The sequence below is a fragment of the Microtus oregoni genome, unplaced genomic scaffold (assembly GCF_018167655.1).
Source record: "Microtus oregoni isolate MIOR12 unplaced genomic scaffold, Mior012 000009F_ref0000495, whole genome shotgun sequence".
Taxonomy (NCBI): domain Eukaryota; kingdom Metazoa; phylum Chordata; class Mammalia; order Rodentia; family Cricetidae; genus Microtus; species Microtus oregoni.
The window spans coordinates 12,491,107-12,509,143 of record NW_024543068.1 but is presented as its reverse complement, the minus strand read 5'-3'; the positions used below and the strand labels follow the sequence as shown (position 1 = coordinate 12,509,143).

Genomic DNA, 18,037 nt, shown 5'->3' with positions numbered 1-18,037 from the left:
TTTTGTCTCAGTTTTAAAAATAGCTGCATCTTTAAAAAATAATATTATTAAAATGTGTATTATGTATGTTTGCGGGTGGGCATGTACATGTTAGTGCAGGTAACTTTGGGGGCCAGAGGCCTCAGATCCCCTGCAGTTACAGAACTGAAGTTACAAGATGTCTGAGAACTGAACTGTCCTCTGGAAGACCAGCCAGTGCTCTTAATTCTTAACCACTGGGTCTTCTTTCCTACCCAACTGCATCTTTTTATGAGTGAGATGCTCCAGGGGGTGTTCACATAATTTGATTTACTTAGTGTCTTAGTAAGTGTTCTGTTGCTGTGAAGAGACACCATGCCTACAGCAGCTTTTATTTTTCTTTTTTTGGGGCGGGGGGCGTTCAGGACAGGGTTTCTCTGTGTAGCAGCTCTGGCTGTCCTGGATTTGTAGTCCAGATTGGCCTCGAACTCACTGAGATCTGCCTGCCTCTCCCGAGTGCTGGGATTAAAGGTATGCGCCACCATGCCCAGCAACAACTCTTATAAGGGAAAATATTTCATTGCAGCTGGTTTATGGTTTCAGAGGTTTAGTACATTGTTACCACGGAAGCATGGCAGGGTGCAGGCAGATGCGGTACTGAAGAAGTAGCTGAGAGTTCTACATCCAGATCAGCAGGCAGCAGGAAGAGAATGAGACTCACTGGGCCTGCCTTGAGTATCTGAAGCCTCAGAGCCCACCCCCAGTGGCATACTTCCTCTGACAAGGCCACACCTCATAATACTGCTACTGCCTGTGGACATAAGAGGGGCATTTTATTCAAACTTATCAAACCTTTAAATACAATTTTAGAGAAAATATTGTTAGGGTAATAATATCAAGCAAGTTGAAGACAAGTTTTGTTTTAAAAACGAAAAAAGAAGCCTGGTGTGGTGAGTGTTATGGTTTAAGTAAAATGCTGCAGATCCCCGAGGGGCGCAGTGGCAGAAACGCTGCAGGTCCCTGAGTGGTGGCAGTGGGCAATGGGCCATGAGAACACGCCGCAGGTCCCCAAGCAGCAGCAGGCCATGGGTACTGTGACCACAGCAGTCCCAGGCAGGGAGCCTCCCAGTGGCCTGCGGGCCATGAGGGTCATCAGGTCCTGGGCACGGAGCTGCATGGTGGGTGAGAGACTGAGGTGGGTAGAATGCCATGCAGAGGAAGTGGGTATTTATTTAGTGGGTTATGGAGGGGAAAGAGAAAGTTGGGAGAAGAGCAGAGAGAGAAACGGGAGGTGGGGAGAAGTGGGAAGAAGGGAGTGAGGCAGAAGCTATCTCTAAGAGAGAGAAAGAGAGAGAGGCAGGGAGAGAGGGAAGAGACTGAAAGCTGAAGACCAGCTGGCCTCAGTGGATGGGGGGCATGGTTTATCTCTTAAAGGGACAGGACAGACCATTACAGTGACCATACTTTTAATCTTAGCACATGATGCAAGTGGATCTCTGTAGGTTCAACACTAGCTCTAGTTCTACAATCCTCTTAACAAATCAGTTCCAAAACATGATCAAGTTTATCACTGCTAATTTTCTGAGTTACATGCCTTGTTGCTGTGACTAGAAGCAGCTTACGGATGGGAAAGTTTGTTTCAGCTTACAGTTCCTTACTGTGGAGAAGGCATGGTCACTCTGCATCTGCATTGGGGCAGAGTGTGGACACTACAATGCTCGGTTTTATCCCAGGAGTTCTCAACCTGTGGGCTGTGGCCCTTTTGGAGAGTCAAGTGACCGTTTCACAGGGGTCGCCTAAGACTATCAGAAAGCATAGATAGTTACATTTAGATTCATAACAGTAGCAAAATTATAGTTAGGAAGTAGCAATAGACATAATTTTATGGTTTGGGGTCACCACAACATAGGGAACTGTATTGAAGGGTCACAGCATTAGGAAGACTAAGAACCACAGTTATAGTTAGTCTGAGGTCTCTGCCCATAGAAAGGTACAACCCTCCTATAATGTGGATCCTTCATACCTCAATTAACCTAATTCAGAAACTTTCAGAGAGCTAATTCTAAAATGACAAAGACTAACCATCACAACCGGGTGGTGGTGGTAAACGCCTTTAATCCCAGCACTTGGAAGGCCGAGACAGGCTTGTCTCTGTGAGTTCAAGGCCAGCTTCATCTACAGAGTGAGTTTCAGGACAGGCACCAAAGCTACAAAGAAACCCTGTCTGGGGGAAAACAACAACAACAACAAAAAAAACAAAAAAACCACCCTAACCATCGCTTACACAAAGTGCATAAACTAAGTACTTTAGCTTGAAGGATTTTTCTAAACTGAACTACCTGTGTAACTGATTTACCCAAAGTAAAAAGCAAATATTTAGGTGAGCATGATCGCACCCTTCAACAATTTCAGAACTGAAGAGGCAGAAACAGGAAGGTGAGAAGTTCAGGTTCATCTTTGACTATATAGTAAGTTCCAGGCCAGCTTGGGATATACAAATCATTATCTCAACAAGCAAAATGAAGGGGCAGGGTTAAAAAAAAAAAGTTCACTGGTGACCTGCCTCATCACTATTTGTGTTAGCAGACATTCTCTAGAGACTAAATAAATAGGAGAGAGAGAGAGAGAGAGAGAGAGAGAGAGGAAAGGAGATTGTTGGCTTACAGTACCATACAACCATTCTCTGTTCTTCATGAGGCCATACTAGTATAAGTACTGTCAGCCAGGGCGGTGGTGGCCTTCACCCTTAATCCCAGTACTTGGGAGGTAGTGGCAGGTGGATCTCTTTGAGATCGACACAAATCGAGTTCCAGGACAGCTAAGACTATTACACAGAGAAACCCTGTCTCAGAAAGAAAGAAAAAAAAAGACCTTGTGTTAGGAATTTTTATAACACGAGCTCTTTGCCGCTGCAAAAATCCCAATCAAGCCAAATGCAACCAGCCAAATTAAAGAATATCCAGGTTTAATGGGATTTCTGCGTTCTTGGGTGGCCCCGAGGGGGAACCGGGAAGCCACAAACGACACGGGCGGAGGTGAGGGCATGGAGACTTTCCAGATAGTAGTTTATATAATAGACTGGGGGAGTGATCAAGGTTGGCAGGCACAGGGGCAGGGCCTCCAAAGATGGAGGCCTGAGACCAGGATTTATACCCTGGTTAAAAGGAACCAGATAACCTCTGTTGTTTTTTTTTTTTTCGAGACAGGGTTTCTCTGTGGCTTTGGAGCCTGTCCTGTCCTGGAACTAAACTAGCTCTGTAGACCAGGCTGGTCTCGAACTCACAGAGATCCCCCTGCCTCTGCCTCCCGAGTGCTGGGATTAAAGGCGTGCGCCACCATCGCCCGGCAACAACCTCTGTTTTACTGATCAAGAATTTACATTTGGAACCAGTCGGTTGGTGGTAGCGCACTCCTTTAATCCCAGCACTCGGGAGGCAGAGGCAGGCGGATCTCTGTGAGTTCAAGGCCAGCCTGATCTACAAGAGCTAGTTCCAGGACAGGCACCGAAGCTACAGAGAAACCCCTGGTCTGGGACAAAAAAAAAAAAAAACAATAAACAAAAACAACAAAAAAGGAATTTACATTTAGCATTGTCTCTTTGAAAGCTTAATTAAGATGTTTTGGGGATATGGAAATCAACTTGCTAAGGTGTAAGCTGCAAAAGGCTAAAATCATCCTTGTGCCTCTGTACTTCTTCCATGGACTTTTGTGAACACCCACACCCTTTATACAGCAGGTCTGTCTGCCTTGCGGAGTGATTTCTGCCACCAAGTCATTCGGAGTAACATCTTTTTTTTTCTTTAATTACTTCTTCAATTGAGCCTTCCACATTCAATTAATTTAATTCTCTAACTGTTTGGGACAATCTTTTCCCTCCAGTTTTTGTTTACTTTTGGTTAATTGCAGCTTCCATCAGCATGCCCTTTGTTCCTCTTCGTAAACACCTTCTGCCTGCCTGCATTTAAACCAAAAGTACCTCAGGCACCTCAGCTTCCAGAAAGCTAGAACCCCCATTCTCACAGTAGGATCTGGCCACCCTGCTTATAATCAGTGTTCAGTTTTGGTTTTCTCCCATTTTTGCCATCTTTACAGGATCTCATTACATTACACAGGCTAGGCTGGAGAATGCTTTGTAGGCCACGTTCAGATTGGATTCTTCTGCCTCAGCCTACAGAATGCTGTTATTATAGGTGATTATAAACATATGCTGCCAAGTCCAACTATTCCATTTTCATTACTGTTCTTTCTGAAGCAGGGTCTCATGCAGCTCACGGAACTCATTACGTAGTGAAGAATGACCTTGGATTTCTGATCCTCCAGCTTCCACTTCCAGACTTCTGGGGAGAATTTCCGTTGTGAGCCATGACACCCAGTCTTTTTTTCCCTTCAAGACAGGGTTTTTCTGTAGCTTTGGAGCCTGTCCTGGAACTCACTCTGTAGACCAGGCAGGCCTCAAACTCACAGAGATCTGCTTGCCTCTGCCTCCCAAGTGCTGGGATTAAAGGCATGCACCACCACTGCCTGGCTAACACCCAGTCTTATGTGATGTTGAGGAACTGAACCCAGAATTTTATGTATGGTAGACAAGGAATCTATCAAGTGAGCTGCATGACAAGCTTTTGGGCAGACATTTCCTCCCAGACCCAAACACTTCATCACTCAGGAAGCTCCTTCAGACAGAAAGTTAACAACACAAAAATAGCCTCAGGAAATCCCTGAAACTGATCAGATTAATTAGGCTCCTCCTTCCCAAGAGTAAACACTAAAAACTTTTGAGAGTCACTCTCAGACAACATAAGCAGCTTGAAAGAAGCCAATACCAGCTAAGCAGTCTGGAAGAGGTACAGAACCAACTGTTGGAGGCTGATACTCTCCAACTTGTTGAGCGGCTTGTAGGCTGTGCAGTATGCTTCAGAGTTTCCAACTTTGGTGAGCTGCTGCCCCACGTGCCTTGGTGATGCAGCTGTTTCGGAGTCATTTGTGCTCCTGAAACTCCTCTCCCATATTTCTTTAAGTAAACCAACTGAACTCATCGTTTTATTGAACTTTGGTGTTAAACACGCTTCGGTCTGGGTCCGCAGTGGGCTTCCTCTCCTAGCTGAGCAGACCTTGTCATATCTCCCCAGGAATAGTCAAACACACGGCTATTTCTTGAGCTGGGATAAATGTGACTGGGTTGCGAAAATTCATGGTGGTTTATACTCATGCCATGAAACCTTATGTATTTCTTTTTTTTTATATTTATTTATTTATTTATTTATTTATTATGTATTCAACATTCTGCCTCCATGTATGCCTGCAGGCCAGAAGAGGGCACCAGACCTCATTACAGATGGTTGTGAGCCACCATGTGGTTGCTGGGAATTGAACTCAGGACCTTTGGAAGAGTAGGCAATGCTCTTAACCGCTGAGCCATCTCTCCAGCCCCAACCTTATGTATTTCTATGCTACTTCAACAGAAAAAGAAAGAAACTGAATCCCTAGCCCCATACCTACCACACACAACCACCTGAGACAGATAAAAATCTGGTTACTAGAAAGAAAGCAAGCTCACGCATTCAAGGGTACACAATTGACATGCTGATACATTTATTAGTCATAAAATTAGGTGTAGTTTTCTTTTCCTTAGTCAGAATTCACTGTACCATCTCTAATTTTCAGCAATCACCCAAACCAAAGGAATACTTTAATATCTTATTGCTAGTGTTTAGAAGATTAGCTTTTAAGCTACCTTTCCTTGGCTTTGCATTAGGTTTGAGGAATCTCCAACAAGAAATTTTTACCTGTTAAAAGATTCAATATAAGGGGAAGGTGAAAGGAATGGGAAGAGGGGAGGGAGTGTGAACTGGAATTGGTATGTAAAATGAAAAAAGATTGTTTTTTTAAAAAAATAAAATAAATGCATAGCAAAAAAATTCAATCTAAGCCATGTGTGGTGTCATAGGCCTTTTATCTCAGCACACAGGAGGCAGAGGCAGGAGGATTGCAGTGAGTTTGAGGCCAGTCTGGTCGACCAGGGCTGTTACACACAAAAATCTTGCCTTGAAAAACCAATAATAAAATAATAATAATAATAATAAAACTAAAAATTAATTTAAAAATTAAAAAAGAGTCAGTCTAATTTCATTTCTTTCTTCTCACTGTCCCTGTAGATATTACCTGAAGCAAAGAATTAGTGTTGTTTTCACACTTTTTCCTCCCGAAACCATTTATATTCTTCACACCATTGTTCCTGTTATGTCCAAGTCCGTGGGTCCCCACAAAAGCCAACAAAGGAGACTGAGTCCCATATGTAAAAGCAAAGAGCCTTTATTTTAATCAAGTTTGCAAACTCAGTCTCTCCCCATGTCCAACGTATTGGGCTCAATTCGGATTGGGTTTTTATAGTAGTAAAGTTGAGGACCCCTGATTGGCTGACATTTGTCTAGGGGTGTCCTGGTGAAGCGCTGGCAGGTGTTTCTATTTACAGTGCTTGGAATGTCAGAAATTTTCTTTGGATGATCTGCTCTTGGGCATTGTCTCAGGGTAACTATTGAGACTCCAGACTCCATTTAAATTTATTGATGGTCACAGTCCCAGGTGATAATGGTAGGAAGTAAAGAAACTTCCTTTGGATGACCTGCCCAGACTTATCGTGGCTGGCCCTCACATTCCCAGTCGGACTTTGGGTTGACTGAGTTAAATCAATTTATTTAACTTAAAAGAAGCGTCACCTTTACAAAAATTCCCTCTTTTCTACTAAGGATTACTGTAAGCCTCTCCATTATTTCAAGTTTAATCTTATTCTCAGGTATGATTCTGCAGTTTTCTTCATATAACTTCTACATTTTTCTGACTAGAAGTTATTCCTTCTTGTTATACGTTCCTGCTTCTAATGCGAATGGTTATCTTCCCCTTTCCCCCTCATTGAAAACTGCACCCGTTAGAGCGATGGGATCGCTACCACTTCTTTCGGCTGTGAGACTCTATGGTTTCTTGGTTCCATGACAACGTCTATTCCCGCCTACACTTTCCGAACCTGAAGGAAGGCGGCAACAGCGAGTCGCCTCGTCCACGTCCCCTCTATCTGGCCTTTGTTCTCCTCTCGGTGCTACTGCGCAGGCGTAGTCGCCTCAGTGCGGTCCCCGCCTTTCCGACCGCGGGCCTAGCACGGTAGCGCCGGCGCACTAGAGCGCCTCGTTCACACGCTCCGTGGCCTGTAGGCGCCGCGAGTTCCGGCTGTCCCCGTCACCGCTGCTGCTCCTGGAGGTCGGTTGCGACGAGTAACGGCGCCGGGACGAGCTCCGCGCCTTCGTTTCCGATATGTACCCGAACTGGGGCCGGTATGGCGGGAGCAACCACTATCCGCCGCCGCCGGTCCCGCTGCCGCCGCCGCCGGTGGCGCTTCCTGAGGCCTCGCCGGGGCCCGGGTACTCCGGTTCGTCGGCCCCCGCGGCGGCCCCTTCCTCTTCGGGCTTCATGAGCTTCCGAGAGCAGCACTTGGCGCAGCTCCAGCAGCTGCAGCAGATGCACCAGGAACAAATGCAGTGCGTGCTCCAGCCCCACCACCTTCCTCCGCCCCCGCTGCCACCCCCGCCGGTGATGCCGGGGGGCGGCTATGGAGACTGGCAGCAGCCACCTCCACCGATGCCCCCGCCACCCGGGCCAGCCCTCAGCTATCAGAAGCAGCAGCAGTACAAACACCAGATACTCCACCACCGAGATGGGCCTCCTGGTTTGGTTCCAATGGAGCTGGAGTCCCCTCCTGAATCCCCCTCTGTACCTCCAGGAGCCTACATGCCCCCGTCTCAGTCGTACATGCCTCCACCTCAGCCACCACCATCGTACTTCCCTCCTTCCTCCGCTCAACCCTACCTGCCTCCCGCTCAGCCGTCCCCTTCCCAGTCCCCACCTTCCCAACCCTTTCTGGCGCCCACCCCTTCTTACTCTTCCTCCTCTTCCTCCTCGCAATCTTATTTGAGCCATTCGCAGCCCTACTTACCTCCATCTCAGGCATCTCCTTCCCGCTCCTCCCTGAGCCATTCTAAACCCCAACTACTGCCACCACCGTCCGTCCCTTCTGGGAATAAGACCACTGTCCAGCAAGAGCCTTTGGAGAGTGGGGCCAAGAACAAGAATGCTGAACAGAAAGCAGCTGCTTCTGAGCCAGATCCCTCTACAATGACTCCACAGGTAAGAACTCACCTGCTGGAGTTGAATCTTCCACTTAGGAGGCCTTGCTTGAGCAGGCCTTGGGGCTTTGACCAGCTAGCACCTACCCTAATTCCAACACACAACGACAAGCTCATTCATACCCCAAAAGAGCCCTAAGAGTCAGGCCTGAAAGCCAGATTTTTTAATATACTGTGTATTAGTAAAAGAACAGTCAAGGTAAGACTAGACTCTTGAAGAGTGGTGGGTTGGCCCTTAATTTATCTCTCAGATATATGCCTTGGTTTTCTTTGACCAGCATTCTAGATTCCAAAGAGCTTTGCTTTAAAATTGCCTTTTAAACTAAGATTTTCATGAGAGAGGCAGTATAAAAAGGAACATTCTCAAAACTGGTGTTTAAATGCATATAAATTATGACCAGTTAATTGTTAAAAAATGGTTTATTTTTATTTCATTTGCTTTGGTGTTTTGCCTGGATGTATGTCTGTGTGAGGGTGTCAGATCTTGGAGTTATAGACAGTTGTTAGCTGCCATGTGGGTTCTGGGAGTTGATCCCCAGCCCTCTGGAAGAGCAGTCAGTGCTCTTAACCACTAAGCCGTCTCTCTAGTCCCAGTTAATTTCCTAGACCAAACAAAACATGTAAGGGTTCAAAGAGAGCTGCCATCAGTTTCCAGAAGTGAGTTCTCAGCACATAAAAGATGCAAGTCTTGTCTTACTATGAGCGCCCCAGTTGATGGTGCAAGTTCACGTGGACTCCATAGGTCTATAGATACTTGATCCTTTGAGGATCTGTTGGTACATTTTAGGAGTTGATTCATACATCACCAACTCTTTTTTTTTTAAAAAAAAAAAAAAAACATTATATCTGCGTGTATGCCTGAAGGCCAGAAGAGGGCACCAGACCTCATTACAGATGGTTGTGAGCTGGGAATTGAACTCAGGACCTTTGGAAAAGCAGGCAACGCTCTTAATCGCTGAGCCATCTCTCCAGCCAGCCACATCACCAACTCTTGTTTTGTTTGTTTGGGTTTGGGTTTTTTGAGACAGGGTTTCTCTGTAGCTTTGGAGCCTGTCCTGGAACTCACTTTGTAGACCAGGCTGGCCTTGAACTCACAGAGATTGTCCTGTCTCTTCCTCCTGAGTGCTGGGATTAAAGGTGGGAGCCACACTGCCCAATGATAAGTGTACATTATTCTAATTTTACAGTGGTTTGGTATTTAAGAGATACAAGTTCTGCCCAGGAGGCACTGGGCACAGTAGGATGAGTGGTTTTACTGTCTTATACCAAGTTTGTACCGGCTCATCAGGGTTATTGCCTCCACATTGCACCTCATACGATAGAATTTCCACTTTGTTGCTAGATGCATTGGCACATATCTGTAATCCTAGTACTTGGGATATTGAGGCAGGAGGATTGCAAGTTTGAGGTCATCTGTGCTATATAATGAATTCTAGGCCAGTCTGAGCTACATGGCTTCTCTTTTTTCATCTATCCTGAGTTTTCCAAGGTTTTGTAGTCAAGCCCAGTTAATGCAAGCCAAACTATGACCTCAGTCTGATTTTTTTTCTGGCTATGTAGAGAAACAAACGAGTTGTATATTCGGCTTGTTGTCATTATTGTGCCTTGGGTATGCTGGTCAAGTGCTCTATTCAGCTACACCTCCAGTTGTGGCGTTTTAAAAGAAAGGGTGTGCATATCAGAGTACCCTTAATGTGAGTACTTACTGTGAACACTGCTTTTGGTTCTCTGCCTTAATCTGAAATGAACTTCTTTCAATGATTTGAACATTCAGCACTTCTGATTCTTGCTGAGAGACGAAAGTAATGGAAGGGTGAAGTTTCAGGTCTGACTGTAGACTAGGTAAAGAAGGGTCTTACCTGTGACTGGGATAGAACTCATTTGAGTGCTTGCTTAGCCTTCCTGAAGCCCTGGATTATATTCCTAGCATTGTATAAGCTGGGCATAGTAATACAAACCTGAAATCCTAGCACTCAGGAGGTAAAGGCAAGAGGATCAGATGTTCAGGGCTTTCCAGGCTACATAGTAAGTTCAAAGCCACCCTGGGAAGTCGTTGGTTTTCTGTGGAATTTATCCCAGTGCCCTTCATTTCTTGCTTTCCTTTAAATGAATACTTTCAAGGCACATTTCAAAATTCAGTCTCTATAAGCCATGTTCTTTGGTTCAGTGTTTCAAATTGTAAGGCCTTTGCTGTGTTCATCTTAATTCTCTGCGTCAGTGCCGTGCATCCTGTAGACCCACTGTAAAGATTGTTGAGTAAGTGTCAAGAGTTATCATTCTTTATGTAAGATTCTTGGTTCATGCTGGCTGGTGGTGGTGCACACCTTTAATCCCAGCACTCTGGAGGCAGAGGCGGGCAGATCTCTTGGGTTTAAGATCAGCCTGGTTTACACAGTGAGTTCTAGGACAGCCAAGGCTACACAGAAAAACTCTGTCTCAAAAAGCCAAAAAGGGGGCTGGAGAGATGGCTCAGAGGTTAAGAGCTTCGCCTGCTCTACCAAAGGTCCTGAGTTCAATTCCCAGCAACCACATGGTGGCTCACAACCATCTGTAATGGGGTCTGGTGCCCTCCTCTGGCTTGCAGGCATAGACACAGACAGAATATTGTATACATAATAAATAAATAAATAAATATTTTTAAAAAAAGCCAAAAAGGGGAGGGGGTGGAGAAAGAGAGTGAGATACTTGGTTTATTGGGTTTATCAGGAGATGAGAGGAGTTTTGGGGAGTTAGTTGGAGTTCAAGGGATTTTTATTTAGGTCATTAGGGTTGCTTGTTGTGTGCTTTTACCTGCTGTCCCTAATTTTTTTTTGAGGGGGGGGGGTTGAGACGAGGTTGCTCTGGTGCCTGTTCTGGAACTAGCTCTTGTAGACCAGGCTGGCCTCACAGAGATGCCCCGGCTTCTGCCTCCCGAGTGCTGGGATTACAGGCATGCACCACCGCCATCTGGCTTTAAATTTTTTTTTTTATGGTGAAAGATTTAAACATTATGTAGAGAAAATATCACAAATGCCCATCATTTTAAAAGGTGTTACAATTTTGATGTAGTCTTTAAAACATTTTAAAGCAAATCTTAGATTGCCATTTAATGGTCATTTTTTTCCTTTTTTTCCATACTGTGATCAAGCCCTTAGTGCCTTGAGCATGCTAATTGAGTATTGTACTACAAAGCTACATCCTTATCTCCAGTGTTTCCATATTTTTTGTTTGTTTGGTTTTTTTTTTTTTTTGTTTTTTTGTTTTTGGTTTGTTTGTGTTTGTTTGAGACAGGGTTTCTCATTGTAACAGCCCTGACTGTCCTGGGAATCTGCTTTGTAGACCAGATTGAACTCATAGAGATCCAACTGCCTCTGCCTCTCAAGTCTGGGATTAAAGGCATGTGCCACCACTACCCAGCAAAAACGTTTTTTTTCTATTGCATTTTATTTATTGTGTGTGTGGCAGGAGAGGAGGGGTGTACATGTGCTGCTGTGTCCACGTGGAGAGCAGAGGACCACCTGTGGGGTCTGGCTCTCTGAAAGGTCCTTCCCTGCCGAGCCATCTTTCAGGCCTCAGGTGCCTAGCTTTAAACAGAAAGAAAAAAGGGGGTGGAGGCAACCTTTCATTTCTTAAAAAATAAAACAGAGCCTCACTGTGTAGCCTTGACAGGCCTAGAACTAACTATGTAGAGTAGACTAGGCTGGTCTCTGACTTAAAGAAATCTGTCTGCCTCTGTTTACCTTAAAGACATGCACCATCAGGCTGAACCAAGATCTTTTTTAGGTTAAGCACATTATAAAAGTGTAAGTCTTTTTTATATCGTCTAACACTTAATCCCTTTAGATTTCCCTCTTGTCTCATTCTAGCAGAATTCAAAGGAATTCCTTATTAAAATTTTCCTGTGTCAGTTATATTTTGTTGATTTGTTTAAATTAAGATCCAAGGATAAATAGAAGATTCTTACTGTGTAGATTAGGGTTTTTCAGACTCAAAACTATAAACATTTGGGACCTTTTTGTTGAGGGATGTTTGTCCTGTTCATTGCAGACTGGTTACTAATGTCTCTAACAATGGCCCACTTGCTAGATACATCACCATCATTTCTGGAGGGAAGAGCCACCCTTCTTTGAGGACCCTTGATCTAGAACAAAGTTTCCTATTTTATTTTTTTACTGTATACCCCTGAATTTGATGAGAAATCTGTCGTCCTCTAGATCATCCTACATTCTACGTCTTCTATTTTCTTTTTATAAATTAGATGTTAGCTCCAAAACACTACGCTGAAGTTCAAGTTGTTATTTGCCAAGTGTAGTGCGTAAGTGTTGCGTGGTCTGTATTTGTGCCCGACATGAGAGTGCTTGCTTGTCCCACTCTTCTGATGCTGAGCTTGGTCAGTGGATTTGCTCGGGGGCAGTCTGGTCCCTCACTGTTGAACTTCTGTCAGTCTTGCATTTGGTGACTCACCCATTGATGGTCTCTGCATAAGTAAATTATTTCATTGGCATTTTCAGCAATGTGATTTTAAATTCCTTCTGCAATTTCTTCCTAACTTAGTATATGAAATTATGTGAAGAAAACTTGTATTTGTGAGCTAGAGCTATTTATTAGAAATACAGTTAGTATAGGGACCAATACTTGGCTGTTTTCCCATGTGTTTTCTAGATACTGGAGTAAAGCATTGATGTTTTCATGATCTGTTCATTGTGAAGATTAGCTTTTCTGTTTTTAATGGGTTGACTAATTAAAGTGTATAGTAGTCTTTTTCATGAGTTGTGGCTTTATTCTTTCGTTCTCCAAATAACTCGTGTAAAGTGCTGACATTGAGTGTAGTTTATAGAGGTGGCATCTAGTGTGAAATCCTGTCTTGGTGCTAGAGATAAAATGGTGACGTGGAGTACCAAGTAGAGGTACTTGGTATCGGTGTGTTTTGTTTTAATAATTAAGGAGAAATGCAGGATGCCATGGGATTAGAACGTGTAAAATAATTAGACTTTTCTATAAGAAACTAGAAAAGGTGAGGTTGGTGGAACGCCTTTAATCCTAGCATTTGGGAGGCAGAGGTGGGTATATTTCTAAATTCAAGTCTAATCTGGTCTACAAAGTGAGTTCCAGGACAGCTAGGGCTACTTAGAGACACTGTGTCTTAAACCGCCCCCCCCAAAAAAAGTTTTTAATTATTGTTATTTTGATTTTTTGAGGCAGTATCTCCTTTTTTTAAAGATTTATTTATTTATTATGTATACAACATTCCTTCCATGTATGCTTGCATGCCAGAAGGGGGCACCAGGTCTCATTATAGATGGCTGTGAGCCACCATGTGGTTGCTGGGAATTGAACTCAGAACCTCTGGAAGAGCAGTCAGTGCTCTTAACCTCTGAGCCATCTCTCCAGCCCTGAGGCAGTATCTCTTGTAGCCCAAGTTGGTCTTGGTACATGGCCAAGAATGATCCTGAACTCTAGATCCTTCTGTCTTCTTGAGAGTTGGGATTACAGACTTGTACTAACACTCATACATGCTGCTGTATCCACAGTGATTTGTATACATTGAACGTGAAGAATGGGTATCTTTTAAATGAGTGACCGTAGCTGTAGCTGGAAGCTCTAGCCTAGTTAAAGTGGCTACCTTTATAAAGTGATAATTACTTGGGCCTAGTGGCATACCCCATTCTCCTAGTAATCAGGAGCATCAGAGTTTAAGGCTAGTTTTTACAACAAGACAGCATGAGACCCTGTCTCAAAAAAAAAAAAAAGAATATATATGAATGAATGAAACCTAAAAGGTAGGTAGGAATTATCCAAAAAAAATGTTCAGTAAGGGTGTCTGGCGGCACAGGTTCAAGATAATAGGCATGTAATAGGGGGAAGCTCTTTGAAGATTTTATTTCTTTTTTTTGTTGTTGTTGTTTTTTGTTTTTTCGAGACAAGGTTTCTCTGTGGTTTTGGAGCCTGTCCTGGAACTTGCTCTTTTTTTTTTTTTTTCATAGAAAGTTCTTTATTATAGACCTACAAAAAATGAGAGAATCACACATTACTCTCGCTTGTTCAGCTTCTGGTTTCTGTTTTCAAACTGGGGCAGAAGAGAGTGTCAGAGGCGGGAGAGGGGGGCTGGTGGTTCAGAGGACTGCTGATGGGGACTGAGCCTGCCCAGGCTCTTCTAGCATGTGGGGGAATAAGGACAGGCCCTCGAAGGAGCAGACAGCAGGAGGTGCCCAGAATGCCCCCACGCCAGCAGCACTGCTCCCCTGCTGGCCACCCTGGTTGAGAGCTGGCTCTGCAGCCCTGGTGGCTTCTAGTTTGGAGGTCTGCTGCCAAAGGCCGGACCCACGGGGACAAGACAGGGGTGGGGCAGGAAGGATGACAGCTCAGGGACTTCTACTAGGCTCCTCCCCAAACAGGCTCCAGCAAGCAAGGGCAGCCATGACTCTTTCCTGCTTGTCAGCCAATCAGCTTCTTCAGGAAGGCTTCCAGCTGGTCCTCATCCTTGATGCCCACAAATTTGTCCACCACGTCCCCATTCTTGATGGCCAGCACTGTAGGCACAGCTGATACCTCATACTCGATGGCAAGGTCTGTGTGGTCGTCAATGTCCACCTTGGCCATCATCACCTTCCCATGCTGTTTGGCCACCATCTTCTCTAACCGCAGTCCTAGGATCTTACAGGGGCCACACCACTGCGCATGGAAATCCACAACGACTGGAGTCTCACTGTTGACAACTCTGTCTTGAAAGTCAGGTCCGTCCTGGACATTAAAGGTCGTTGAGCAGACTCTGGTGGTGTGCAACATACGGGCTGGGCTGGCCGTTCCTGGCAGACCACCATGACCGTGCTGTGGGGTCTGCTGGGTTCTAGGGGTGAGGGGAGCCCACCCACCCTGAGGGGGCATCCTGGGGATGATCGAGGTCAGGAACCTCCTCAGGAGAAGCCGCTGAGCCATCTCCCGGCAGCTCGAGCGGAGGGACCACAGCCCAGCCGGCCTGCCCGTCAAGGGCACTCCTGTTGTCCTGGAACTTGCTCTTGTAGACCAGGCTGGCCTCGAACTCACAGAGATCCGCCTGCCTCTGCCTCCCGAGTGCTGGGATTAAAGGCGTGCGCCACCACCGCCCAGCTGAAGATTTTTTTAAAATATTTATTTATTTATTATTTATTTATTTATTTATTATGTATGCAATATTCTGTCTGTATGCCTGAAGGCCAGAAAAGGGCGCCAGACCTCTTTACAGATGGTTGTGAGCCACCATGTGGTTGCTGGGAATTGAACTCAGGACCTTTGGAAGAGCAGGCAATGCTCTTAACCACTGAGCCATCTCTCCAGCCCCTTGAAGATTTTATTTCAAAGGCGGTATTTAGCCACTGAGGGATTTTATATAGGCAAGACTGATACAATGATTATGATTATTTTATTTTAGTGGTGCACAAACATACTAGGCAATCACTGTGCCACTGAACTGTACCTCCCATCCTCGTTTGGCATTTAGAACTTTTTAAAATTATTTTTATTTTATGTGTGTGGGTGTTTTGCGTGTGTGTGTATATCTGTGCATCACCTGTATGCCTGGCATCTGTGGAGCTAGAAGAGGGGATTAGATCTCCTATAGCTGGAGTTACAGATGGTTGTGATCCACCATGTGGGTGATGGGAGCCGAACCTGGTTTTACTGCAAGAGCAGCCAGTGCTCTTAACCAGAGTATCACTCTAGTCCTGAAATTTTAAAAACAGATTTAAACGTTTTGCCCGCATTCCTACATACATGCCTTGCCTGCAAAGGACCAGAAATGGATGTTGAATTCTTTGAAACTGGAGGTACCTACAGTTGTTACCATCATGTGGGTGCTGAAAAACCAAATCCAGGTCCTCTGAAGGTGCAACAAGTGCTTTTAACTTCTGAGCCGTCGTTCCAACCCGTGGCTTGGTGATTTTGAAAGTGTGCTCTGTTTTCAGTGTGGAGAGTAAAACTGAAAAGCAAAAGAATGATTTAGGGAGGGGCTGGAGAGATGGCTCAGAGGTTAAGAGCATTGCCTGCTCTTCCAAAGGTCCTGAGTTCAATTCCCAGCAACCACATGGTGGCTCACAACCATCTGTAATGGGATCTGGTGCCCTCTTCTGGCCTGCAGCATACACACAGACAGAATATTGTATACATAATAAATAAATATTTAAAAAAAAAAAAAAAAAAAAAAAAGAATGATTTAGGGTAAATAGTTGTTAAGTAATCCAGGAATTAGTAGTAGTAGTAGTTGTTTGGATATGAATGGTTTTAGTGGAAATGAAAAGAACAGAAAGATTAAGACATGTTTAGCTGCTAGAATCCATCCAGTTGGAAATTACTCGAGTAGTCATAGCAAGGAGGAGACATCAAGGATTTGTGGGTTTAGGGGTGGACCGCTGAGTGGTTAATAGTACCTCTAGGAAAGCCTAGAGGAGAATGGAGGAAAGGCTTAGGGATGATGAAGAAAATATGAGTTAAGTTTTATGCATATTTAGTTTGAGGTCCTTGAGCATAAATTCCAAATGGAGATATTCATGTGAAAGTTAAATTCAGACATAGAGTTCGGAAGCAAATCTGAATCTGGTGAATTAATCGTATAAAATGGTATTTTAAGATATATTATAGATAAGCTCCTCAGGGGGAGTGTGTGTGCAGAGTAAGAATGGGGACTAGAGAACATTGTGGCTAGCCTCAGAATCACAATCCAAATAACCAGTGGAGAAAGGTCAAATTGAGTGGACAAAAAGACAAGACAGAGCAGTGCTTTAGATTGTGAAGGAAACACACTTTCTGGAGCAGAGAGTGGCCAGATGTGTCCAGTACTGCCAAGAGGTCAAGCAAGATGAAGATTTCTGGTTATCTTTACCCTACTGACATGTAGATTATTATTGACCTTGGCAGGAGCAGTTTCATAGTGACTGAAGCCATATTGCATTGATTTGAGGAGTGATGGAAAGTGAGGATGGGATGGTGAGTAGACACTCTTTCAAGACACTTGTAACCAAAGGGGAGCAAGAGAGAGTGAGGGCAGGACCTAGAGAAAGTCATGAAGTAAAGGCACATTCTTTTCTAAACTTTACCTGGTGACCTTAGTTCCTAAGGGAGAATATGAATGTCATGATTTTAAAAATAGTTATTTTCAATCAATTTCAAAAGTAGATGTCTGATTGAATATGCAAGTTTTTTTCCCCATCATCTTAAGATCTGCACAGAGAATAGTCATTACTTCGGGTGTTGGTAATAACCTAGACAGGGATAGTAACTTTACAATATTATTCTGTATGCACACACAGACACAGACCCTCCTTGCAAAACCATTTTCCTTGGTTTTATTGTTCTGCCAGTAGCAGGTAGTCAGTAAGTGCTACCTGAATAAATCAATGTCTTTATTAGTAACAATATTTGTGGCAAATAGTTCATTATGTCTCAGATCCCTTCCTTCAGTCTCTGTTTTGGATGGTAGTGATGGTAGTGTGTGTGTGCTTGTATTCATGTGCTGTGGAAGCTAGCAGTTGATGTTGTGTGTCTTCTTCAGGTTTCTACCACATATATAGAGGCAGAATCTCTTATTGAACCCAGAACTCTCTGGTTTGGCTAGTCTAGCTAGCTAGCTTGTTTGTTTTTCAAGTGCTGGGATTATAAGTGAGTTATCATGCTCATCTGCATTTACATGGGTGCTGTAAATCCAAATGTAGGCCCTTGTATTTCCACAATAAATGCTTAACTTGCTGAATTCTCTCCAACTCCCATTCAGTCTGTAAAAGTAATCATATATGCTGTGATGTTCCTCCATCTGTAAACCAAGACATGAAATTATCTTATATTCTGGACATTCAGAAGAAGTGGCTCCTCGTCTATTCTTAGCAAGACCAGACATGACGTTTTCCTTTTTCTTTTTTTCTTTCTTTTTGGTTTTTTTGAGACAGGGTTTCTCTGTAGCT

The 18,037-nt window shown here is 44.2% G+C and overlaps 2 protein-coding genes across 4 annotated transcripts in view; one reads left to right on the top strand and one right to left on the bottom strand.

The window, feature by feature from the left end:
* Window positions 1–7,101: 7,101 nt before the first annotated feature.
* Ylpm1 (YLP motif containing 1) overlaps window positions 7,102–18,037 on the top strand; it is an 81,977-nt gene continuing 71,041 nt past the window's right edge. For all 3 annotated transcript variants that reach the window (XR_005974816.1, XM_041657972.1, XM_041657973.1), the window contains exon 1: window positions 7,102–8,130. Coding sequence is in view for 2 of the 3 variants with exons in the window: in XM_041657972.1 (XP_041513906.1) it covers window positions 7,261–8,130 (870 nt within the window). In the remaining variant the exon portion in view is untranslated. The remainder of the gene's footprint in view (window positions 8,131–18,037) is intronic.
* Window positions 14,087–15,106, bottom strand: LOC121452136 (thioredoxin, mitochondrial-like). The gene is made up of 2 exons (XM_041657974.1): window positions 14,537–15,106; window positions 14,087–14,111 (listed from the first exon to the last, which is right to left on the bottom strand). Exon 1 carries the CDS (start codon window positions 15,042–15,044, stop codon window positions 14,544–14,546), a length of 501 nt encoding a protein of 166 aa, XP_041513908.1. The 5' UTR covers window positions 15,045–15,106; the 3' UTR covers window positions 14,087–14,111; window positions 14,537–14,543.

Bases quoted from the DNA above. Each gene is read 5' to 3' on its own strand.
- LOC121452136 (XM_041657974.1), bottom strand. From the start codon at position 15,044: ATGGCTCAGCGGCTTCTCCTGAGGAGGTTCCTGACCTCGATCATCCCC.